Source organism: Priapulus caudatus, unplaced genomic scaffold (assembly GCF_000485595.1).
Source record: "Priapulus caudatus unplaced genomic scaffold, Priapulus_caudatus-5.0.1 Scaffold1252, whole genome shotgun sequence".
Lineage (NCBI taxonomy): Eukaryota > Metazoa > Priapulida > Priapulimorpha > Priapulimorphida > Priapulidae > Priapulus > Priapulus caudatus.
In genome coordinates, this window is record NW_014578313.1 from 22,674 (window position 1) to 34,236 (window position 11,563).

The following is an 11,563-nucleotide window of genomic DNA, read 5'->3' on the forward strand; positions in this document are numbered from 1 at the left end:
ACAACAACAACACACACACACACACACACACACACACACACACACACACACACACACACACACACACACACACACACACACACACACACACACACACACACACACACACACACGCACAACGAAGCAATGGACTCAAAAATCAAACACGCACGTCATCAATGTGGTGATCAGGTTGGTTAAAATGGTCAGCAACCGGAAAACCATGCAAATTGAGGCGAATAGATCTTTATTAATTATCGCCAATAATTATAGTAAATTTGGCATTTAAAGCATTCAATGGCGTAAATGAGGTTCGTCGACACGCATGTAAATAAATCCCGCACTATAAATTTGCCCCGAGGCCCTTGAACCACAGACCTATTCGTGATAAAATGGCAAGTACGGCAACGTTTCCGACAACACGGGTATGAGCCAGGTTGGCTCATGGTGTTGTAAGAGTTGTAAACGGTGCTTGAAACAAGAGTGTCGCGGAGGTTGGTATCACGTCTGTACGAGCATAAAGGTGGGGTTGAAAAGATGTTAACTGTGATTGGATCGTTTTGAAGAATTTTATAATTATCAATTAACAAACTTTTTATGTGCAGGATTGAAGGGTGATAGGTTAAAACTAATGGGCATCTGTCTGACGTTTTATTCACGCCGTCTTTTCTAGGGGTTATTAGCGACGCCCGATTTAAGGGAAGTATCTTTTTTAATTTCTCGATTGTTACGATTAAAAAAGATATGCAGCTCAAAAACTAATTTTAACACAAAATCTTCCAACATCATTGAATGTTTTACACGCCGTGGCTAGAATCAATCTGATCTATCTAAGAAATTATTAAAGTAAAAACACACGGACACACATGAAGAGATATCTGGGCACAGCGGCTAATAACACAACGGCAAATATCAATATTTATAACAACAGGTATATAGTTTATATCATATAATATATATATATATATATAGGAGTTGTTTTAACTCTCGTTTTATTCACAGAAAGTCTTTCATGAATATCTCAAGTATATATAGGCCCTATACCCTAGCGCGGCATGTAGAAATTGATAAAAATATAAAGACATGTTATGTCAACATATTAGTTAACTCTGCCCCCCCCCCATAAACAGCACATCCGCTATTAAGTGGATCCGACATGCGTTAAGAGCCTGCCATTATAACAGGCCGGGTTATCTATGAAATTGGCTCACAGAAAGATTGATGACTTTTCGACGAGGCGCTGCGTTGCTAACGTGAAAAGGAAGCAGCGTAATGCTAGCAATTATCTAGAGCCGACGCATGTGAACAGCTGGCATTCCATTTTATCTAGAACGTCGATACGGCCTACCTACACGGCATCGGCAAAATACGGCTCATACGTCGATCACATTCTACTCATCAAAGTATTTAATGTTAATGTTAATGTGTTAATGTTAATGTTAATGTGTTAATGTTAATGTTAATGTTAATGTTAATGTTAATGTGTTAATGTTAATGTTAATGTTAATGTTAATGTTAATGTTAATGTTAATGTTAATGTTAATGTTAATGTTAATGTTAATGTTAAATGTTAGTGTTAATGTTAATGTTAATGTTAATGTTAATGTTAATGTTAATGTTAATGTTAATGTTAATGTTAATGTTAATATTAATGTTAAGATGTTAATGTTTAATGTTTAATGTTTAATGTTTAAGCTCGATACACGTTAATGTTAATGTTAATGTTAATGTTAATGTTAATGTTAATGTTAATGTTAATGTTAATGTTAATGTTAATGTTAATGTTAATGTTAATGTTAATGTTAATGTCAATGTTTAATGTTAATGTTAATGTTAATGTTAATGTTAATGTGGGGGTTGTGTAGGTGTGTGTAGTTAAGTTAGTCCATGTTTCACTATTAGTTAGGAAGAAAAGTAAAACTGTGTTTTCGCATAATTTCACTCTTGCTTCTATATATGATTTCCACAATTTTGCTCTTTTGCCCATAATAATTATTTCCCTTGACCTACATTTTTCAGTTCTGATTCTTATCATAGCGTTATAACCTCCTATATCATTAATTAAATCTCCTACTCCTAGGTATGAATATTTGGTGCATTTTTTTATTACTCGGTTGCCTATTAATCCCCTCGATCCTTTCTTTGTTTGTGAATTTTATATAACCATTATATTTGTTTTGTTCATATTAAATTCTAATAATTTTTGATTCAGCTAATCTGGGGCTAAACCGACCAGGCTCTCCGACTGTTACACGTCGTAGGAACAGTAGCCATTAGCCAATGTAGTGTTAAGCGAGAATGGAACTTGTGGCTAATCTGGAGCATGACTGAGCGATTTTTTTACTGTTTTATAATCTCCAATTTATATCGTCCATACAATCATTGTCATCTTCTAAAACTACAGACTATCCGCTGACCGCTGTGGAGACGTGCGCCGGGCCTCGAATTTGGCGCACGTCTCCACTGCGGACAGCGTCTCATCCGCGCGCAGCGCTCAGGATCAACAGCAAAGCTGTGCCACGCAATCTTGTATCATGTCTCTCTGGATACAAGTTAATGTTAATGTTGATGTTAATGTTGGTGTTAATGTTAATGTTAGTGTTAATTTTGATGTTAATGTTAATGTTAATATCTAAGCTCGAAACAAGTAGTTTCATGTTTTTTTTTTGCTAGCCGCTCACCTCGGTGCCGCCTGGTTTCTGGACCACTGGCCGCTCTGTGTGTTTATCGGGACAGTGTGTCTGGTCGGCTGCATCTGTTCGCTTCTCAGCATCATGATGGTGGCCATAAACAGGCGAGTATATGATCCGATTATCCCACCTATGTCAAATCCTTGTGTTTCGCATTAGGGGCTGTCCCCGTTTCAATCAAGTGAAGTTGTGGGGATCGGGTCAGTGATTGGATTGTTGGGGTCGAGTCGGTCAATGGCTTGAGTCAGTCGAGAGGTAGCATGTTTGGGTCGGTCGTGAGGTCGTGGGGTCAGGCCAGTCAAGACTTCGCGTGGTTGGGTCAAGTCACGAGTTTGCTGGGGATGAGTCGAGTTGGGTCGGGTGATTGTGGGGTTGGATTGGTTGTGGGGTCAGGGCAGGAGTTAGTAGCGTGGGTCGGGTCCGTGGTTGTGGGGTTTGATTGGTCGTGGGGTCAGTCGTAGGGTCAGGTGAGGAGGTAGCATGGGTCAGGTCACGAGGTAGCGTGGGTAGGGTCGGTCGCGGGGGGCCGGTCCCGTGGTTGTGGGGTTGGATTGGTCGTGGGGTCTGTCGTAGGGTCAGGTGAGGAGGTAGCATGGGTCAGGTGAGGAGGTAGCGTGGGTCGGGTCCGTGGTTGTGGTGTCAGTCGTAGTGTCAGGTCAGGAGGTAGCGTGGGTCGGGTTGGTTGAGAGGTCATGGGAGCCGGTGTCGCGCGAAATTCCTGACGTGTGCGCATGCGTGCCAACCCGACCAATCACAGCTCGTCTTTGTGTTACGATAAGTTGTGTACACTTGGACGAACACAAACTGTGTTGTAATGTTTATTATTAGTTATAGTTTAGAGTTGATAGGTAGAGATTGTAGTTGATATTCTTATTGATCAAAAACGACACGGAGCGTCGTTGAAGAGAGCGTTCACACGACGTTTGATCGATCAGTTTTTGGAAATTGATTGCTATGCGACCAAGCGAACAATCAAGTGAACAATGCAAATTAAACAATCAAACTCTGGCATACGCATCCTGTATCATGTATTTCGCAAGTTGGGAATTTCGTGCTACACCGGGTTGGTGATTGGGTCACGAGCTTTGGCCGGTGGACAGGTTGCGAAGTCAGGTCGATTGTCAGGTCAAGTCGGTCTAGATTTCGGTTCCCATTCATCCCCTTCACTGATTGTCTCGTGTTCTATTTATTTCAGGCGCTGCAAAAGGCTTCTCACATCATTAGCGAAATCAGAGAGACGCACATGTGGTAGCGCTGGGCGTTGTCGCTTGCGCGTGGCGCCATCTATCTCGGCAAAACGAGATCGCCGCCAGCGAACGACGGATCAGACGCGCATTAATCGTCTTGAGTTCTACAGTGGCTCCACCTGGTTGTGACCACGTGGGAGAGTTGCCTGGCGAAATGCGGTCGAGATTTGACCGGCGACGGGGATGGATGTCGACCTGTAGAGGGCGCTAGCGAGGAATTAGCAATGCGATGCTGTGATCACACGTAGTATTCGGTGGCGACACCTGTTGACTGAGATTACAAGCTTCCGCGTCACGGCGGAACGGATCCGGAAGCGGAATTTATCCCCCCGAGCGGAAATTCGTAGGCGATGTCGAGAACTTGAAACTTTCCACCGCAGCAGACACTACATGGTGTACATATATATGTACATATATCTATATCTATATATCTGTATACACACACATGTATACGTATATATATCTGCATGAGCCTTAGGTAGATATAGGCCGTGTGCACGCATGTATAAACGTACGCTAAGTGGTCACAGTGAGTGGAATCCATTCCGGAAACGTCGCCCAGATCGGAATCCACTGCATCATGGATCCGGCGACACCTGGTGGCCACGTTGAACGTCTGCGCGCGCGCGATGCACTACAGAGAGCGCCGTCGAACGCTCGGTTGTCCTCGCTCGCGCCGCGACTCCCCGGCTGGACAGTTTCGCTGTGGTCAAAATCATACGGAGGAGATCGGGATGAGACCAACGGTCAGCCGAAACGAACCGAGAAATTTTGCCGGTGTCTTCGACATCGGGACGTCCGACGACGGTCGCGCGACGAAGGAATTTCTCCCGTCACGCGCCCGGGAGGTGAGTTTTGCACCTCCGGGGCCGACTCGGTTCGCTTTTCCTCCTCCTAGTAGTGTATTTATTACTCGAAACCTGCGTTCTCGTCACGGCGAAGAGTCCACGTTGTTTCGAGCGAGCGCGCGCGCGATCGAATCGGCTGCGGACCCGGCTGAGTACGCAGTTGCGTCCGTCCCCCGGTGAAATGGGTCGGAGGAGAAACACAAAATAGTCGAAATTCTGATCGACAGGGGGCGCCGCGTGTCGTCTGCCTCGTCGCAGGTGTTGCGGCGCGGCGAGGGATTCATTCGGTGGGGTTTCCTTGCCGCTTATTTATGGTTGTTGTTGTTGTTGTTGTTGTTGTTGTTGTAATTGCTTGTTTTATGTATATAGTCGCCGCTAAGCTTAGGTCGCCACCCGGTGGGGAAAATCCGCACTATGGCGGCCCTCCGTTCACGCGAGGCGAGGTCAAGATAAAGATATATGTATACATAAAAGGATCTGTATATTGTCCTTGATAGAGGATAGAGAAAGAGAGAGACAGAGAGTGATAGATAGGAGTGAGATGCAGAGAACGGGGGAAAGAGTGGGAAGGGAGGGCGAGGGAGCGAGAGAGAAAGAGAGAGAGAGAGAGAGAGAGAGAGAGAGAGAGAGAGAGAGAACGGAAGCGGAGGGCGAGAAAGCACGCGAGAGGAGATAAAGATTGAGAGAGAGAGCGTGATTAAAACTTTCCAGGCACTGCAACATGCATAGTAGTAACTTCACTAGGATCAATTTTTGCGACTCTGTATTCGTGTAAGAAATTGTTTGCTCTCTGTGTGTGTGCGTGCGTGTGAAATAATTAGCTAATTTTATTACTTTATAGTATATTAATATCAATTTCCCGATGATGATGATGATTGCTGGTGCTGCTCTCTGAATGCAACTGCAGCACACGTCGGTTGACGATCGACGCGAAGTATGGTGACGTCACGTCGGGTACGCGTCAAATAAACGTGTGAGACGAAACAGAATTCAGGCCATCGTGCGTTTATGTAAATTTCATAAGCTGTTATATTTTTATCATACGTACACGACGCACGGACGCTCGCACATGCGTGAACCGCGCACACATGTTGTTTTTCTACGTTGTTTACTGCGCGTGAAGACGGTGTGTGAATGTGTGTACGTGAATATACGTTTCTGTACATTCTGTTATTATATTATATATATATATATATATAATAACCAGAATGTACAGAAACGTACACGCATTCACACACCCTCACACAACGTAGAAAAACAGCACCAGCCGTTATGCAAACGAAACCGAAAATTGACTGCTCTCTTAAGATCTAGAAAACATACATACATACGTAAGTAGTGGCACTACCCGGACCTCCGACGCTGAGGGAGGCTTCTGATTGGTCGAGAGACACCACGTGACCGCGGAAGTGGCGTCATAGACCGGAAGTGACATGCCCCCCGGGCGGAAGTGACGGTCATAGACGCGGAAGTGACATGCCCCGGGGCGGAAGTGACGTCATAGACCGGAAGTGACATCGCCGGGGCGGAAGTGACGTCATAGACCGGAATGACCCCCCCCGGCGAAGTGACGTGGCTTCTGGTCTATGACGTAACTTCCACCACCAGGAGGCGCCCAGGCACTTCCGGTCTATGACATCACTTCCGCGTCATGTGGTGTCTCTCGACCAATCAGAAGCCTCCTCAAGGTCGGAGTCCGGGTATTGCCACTACTTACGTACCCACATACGCACATATCTGTGCATCTTGCATATATATCGGTTTGCACATGTGCGTAAACATAATGCTGATATTATCTACTCTTGATTATATATATACATTCACATGGTTTGTTAGTATCCCGTCAGCTTCACTGCGAGCGCGCCAATCCGTAGCCATGGCGACACGGCTCATTTATAATTAAACACATTACTATGGTACACGTATTGCCACTGACTCATAATGCGGTAGCCTGCCAATGATCATGTAGCGTCAAAGTTTATGGTCTGCTTTGTTACTGCAGGACACGCTAAATATTCTGAAACTCTCACTATCTGCTACGTAATATCAGGAGCGTATAATGACAAATATACGCTCCTGTATAACATTTGTCATTATACCGCTCCTGTTAATATATATATATACATAGGCCTATGAGAGAGAGAGATGAGGGGTGAAAATGGGTCTGCCAAATGATCATTCATTGCTAATGTATGCACTATTACCCCCCCTCCCGTATGACGTACAAGAAGACCTAAATGTCATATTCGCGATTCCATCTCTCTCTCTCTCTCTCTCTCTCTCTCTCTTCTCTCTCTCTCTTTCCTTCACGTCTTCTCTCATGTCTCTCCGCTCGCTTCGCTCTCTCCGTTCTCTCTCTCTCTCACTCTCTCTATAGCTCTCGTCTCTTTCTTCCTTTTTGCCTATCTCACCTCGAGCTCTTGATTCTCTCTCGCTCTCTCACTCTCTCTAGCTCTCGCTCTCTTTCTATTTTCATTTTTCCTATTCTCCTGCGAGCTCTCTGATTTCTCTCTCCTCTCTATTCATTCCATTCCTTTTGCTCTTCGCTCTCATTCTTCCCCGCTCGCTGCATTTTATGTCTTATGGCTGATATTATTGCAATCTCTCATTTGTTCGATTCTTTCCATCGCCAACCTTTCGGCCTCGCCTCCTCCTCATGTAGCGTTACACACACTGCATTTTGAGATAACAGACTTTCACAACTAAATGTTCGCGAGGTATATATATTATATTTATATATATCAGGAGCTAATTAATGACAATAAAGCTATAATGCTATAATGGCTATAATAATAAAATAATAAAGTAATGAGTGATAATGATAATGAATTTGCTATGAATTTGTCATTATTAGCTCCTGATATATATAGGTATATATATCAGGAGTAAATAAGGGGAAAGGAAATTCGTCATTTACTAGGCTTCGAATAACTACGATTACATACGCGTAACTCGACCAACTTGAGCTCAAATCGTACACAGTACATTCGCCTAGCATCGTGCGAAATCGTTTCCATCGTATATATATATATATATATATACCGTACCGTATCATAGTGGCAACGCAGCGCAATTCAATTTATGCGGTCGATGGCAATGTCGATGGCGAATTTAGTCAATGGCGATGTCGTGTGGGGGCGGTTGAACGCTACCTGACGCCTTGCCCATCTATGCGGCTATTGTCGCCTCTGCTAACGAATAATTTGCCAACAAGCGCTACATAATTGGTACAATTTCGGCGGTAATTTGTACGATTAAATCTAAGATGCGCGTTCTATGCGTGTCGGTCTTGTGCGCATTTTCTGTGCATATTTTCTGACGCGTGCGAACATTGGGAAGCATTTATAGCTGTTGGCAGGCAGCAGCAGCAGCAGCAGCAGCAGCAGCAGCAAACAACAGCAGCAGCAGAAGCAGCAGTAAGTCCAGTAGTAGCCGAAGCAGCAGTAGCACGTAGTAGTAGCAGCAGGCAGTAGCAGAGCAGCAGGCAGATAGCAGGAGTGCAGCAGCAGAAGCGCAACAGCAGAAGCAGAAGCAAGCAGTAGCAGCAGCAGGAAAGAGGAGGGCATCAGGTCAGAAGCGAGCAATGAGCAGTTCCGCTGCGTAGGTGTGGCTTTCATTGTGTTCCGGAAATTCTGGAGCAGCAACTGACCGTAAGTTTTAATTTGGGCTCTCGCTCTCAGTCCCTCTCTCTCTCTCTCTCTCGCTCATCCATGCTCTCTCTCTCGCATGCTCTCTTGCCTCGTCGGCGCTCGGGTTTCTCTCTCTCTCTCTCTCGTCGCTCGTCGCTCTCTCGTCTCTTCTCTCGTTCGCTCTCAGTCTTTCTTTCTCTCTCTCTCTCATTCTCGTCTCTCTCCACACATCTGCAACATTTCCACACTCATACCCAATACTTGACGTCGTCTTTCAATGCAAACACTGCATTCCTCTCCAGGTCTAAGTAGGGCCAAGTGTCAAGCTCGTGCCCATTCTTTAATTAATTATTCGGTGACGTAGAGCCACACTCTCTCACACTACTGGCACCGTGGAGAAGAGGGGAGTCACACCCGTACGGTGAGAGAGAGAGGAAGCCACAGCGTGAGAGAGGGAAGTCACACCCCGTACGGTGAGGGAGGGGGAGTCACACCCCGTACGGTGAGGGAGGGGGAGTCACACCCCGTACGGTGAGGGAGGGGGAGTCACACCCCGTACCGGGTGAGGGAGGGGGGAGTCACACCCCGTACGGTTGTTGGAGGGGGAGTTCAACCTCGTAGCTTAAGGGAGTGGGGAGTCACCCCCGTCGGTGAGGGGGGAAGTCACATCAATCTAAAGAAACAGGTTAGGAGACATATCTACACCCTGGGGGGCGGTTTATGCAGTAGGGAGCGCGCGTAGCCCACACATTGTACAGGGAGGGGTATACGTAGCCACAGCCTGCACCGTGAGGGAGGTGTAGACACAGTAGTCCACGGACACTAGCCAGCAGGTATATAAGATCAAGAGTACATAATAGAGATTATATTGTGTATTATGTACTCTGTTATATTGTACTATTATATAGTTATTGTACTATAATATACTTATTGTAGGCTATAATATACCTTATTGTAACTTTATTAGTGTATTATGTGGCTGCTCGCGTATTATGTACTCTGTATAGATGGAGAGCGCGGCGTGGAGAGTGAGGGTGGGTGCATTAGCCTACGAGCACGACTCGACCCCCGGCACCATTGCCTACATGGTCTACCAAGGTATCGTCTTCCTCGCCGGTGCCATCGGCAACGGAATGGTACGTGCGTTAAATCTTGTTATCTTGTTTTAAATGCTCGTCATATTATATATATATATTATTATATATATATATATATATATATATATATGAAGAGAACGACGAGCGAGAGAAGAGAGAGAGAGAGAGAGAGCGAGAGAAGAGAAGAGAGAGAGAGAGAGAGCGAGAGAAGAGAGAGAGCGAGAGAGAGAGAGAGAGAGAGAGAGATGAGAGAGTAGGAGAGAGAGAGAGAGAGAGAGACGATGAGGAGAGACGAGAGGAGAGAGAGAGAGAGAGAGAGAGAGAGAGAGAGGAGCAAGAGAGAGAGAGAGGAGAGAGAGAGAGAGAGAGAGAGGAGAGAGAGAGAGAGAAGAGAGAGAGCGAGAGAGAGAGAGAGGAGAGAGAGAGAGAGAGAGAGAGAGAGAGAGAGAGAGAGAGAGAGAGAGAGGGAGAGGGGGCAGAGAAAGAGGGAGAGAGAATCCGAGATGAAAAGGGACGGAGAGAGAGTGTGTATTGTGAGCATTGAGAGCACTGGCTCTCTCTCCCTCTCCCCATCGCGCTTTCTATTGCTTATCAATATTTTAGTTATTTACGGTAGGGGGACAATTCAGTAGTAGTGGTCAGTGGTAGTGGCTAGTGGCCCCCAGTTCAATGTCGACCCCAGCTCTAGTAATATAGCCCATTGTTAGTAGTATAGCCCTATAGTGCTGATGCTATGTCGACTCCACCACTGCGTTCAGTGTGGTGTAGCATGAAAGAATCCTTACATTTTACACCAATGTCAATGTTATAGCTTCATATCGCACAGCCAAATAAGAAATGGAATCATTCTCGAACTTTTCAAGCGTTAGCAGCTAAACGTCGAGCCCATGGTACAACAAATACCACACCACATGCCTGTCAATGACTACTCAGACATTAGTTCAGTCATAGAGTTCAGTGGTGCTTCTAACCACGGCACAATCGCAAGGCGAGGGCATGTAAAAGTGGAACAAAGTTAACCTCCTAGAGAACACGACGATTTGCGCTGGTATAAACAGCGTCGTATGACGTATGTGATAATAACGTGCGGTGGTACATAGAAATAAAGGGGTATGATCGCTACGATTCGTGTATGCAGTTTTTTTTATTGAGTTAAATATTTACAGAGTTAGACGACTGTATATAATACGCACAGTACATGAGTACATCGGTCCTTGTATAAATCACAACGTTGCGAATAGTTGCTGGTTCGAGAAATCTTGTGGCACGTTAGCACTGGATCGTTATATTATAGCGGTTACATCACCACACAGTTACGCGCGCGAACACACGTAACCACGCACGCACGCACGCACGCACACATACAACACATGCGCACGCACGCACGCTCGCACGCACGCACGCACACTCACGCACAACACATGCGCCCGACACTGGCAGCAAGAACAAGTCCGCACCTGCAGCTACAGCACACACGCATCTATTGACTATATATATACAATATATGTTGTATATATATAGTAAATAGATGCGTGTGTGCTGTAGCTGCAGGTGCGGACTTGTGCTTGCTGCCAGGGCGCCCGACACGCAACGCACACACACACACACACACACAACACACCACACACAACAACACACAACGCGCGCGCCCGCACCGCACGCACACACACACAACACACACACACACACGAATACACAACACACAGCACACCCACGGCGCGCGCACAAACCAAAAAACACCAAACAGACAGCAATAACCACGCGCCGCACTGGCAGCAAACAGCGCCGTACATACCAGTCATCCACAGACCAAACACGCGTGTCGCGGACGCACCCGCTTCAACGACACAGCTCTGACATCTCGTTACTGGACTATAAATTATATAAGGCTTCCTATGCAGCAGATCGTTGCCTTATACCGACATTGCGTCACACACGTGTCACATCCTTTATTGTGTTGAACAAGTGATACTAAAATAGTTACCACGCACCGACTGCACGCCTCACATGCACGCACGCAACCAACCGCACGCACCCACGCACGCACACAAACATACACACACACACACACAC

The 11,563-nt window shown here is 45.9% G+C and overlaps 1 protein-coding gene across 1 annotated transcript in view; it reads left to right on the top strand.

Moving 5' to 3' along the window:
- LOC106815977 (dynamin-1-like protein) overlaps positions 1 to 5,329 on the top strand; it is a 23,270-nt gene extending 17,941 nt beyond the window's left edge. Inside the window, exon 13 of the mRNA XM_014820512.1 lies at positions 3,865 to 5,329. Within this exon, the coding sequence (XP_014675998.1) occupies positions 3,865 to 3,921 (57 nt within the window). The 3' untranslated portion in view covers positions 3,922 to 5,329. The remainder of the gene's footprint in view (positions 1 to 3,864) is intronic.
- Positions 5,330 to 11,563: the final 6,234 nt, after the last annotated feature.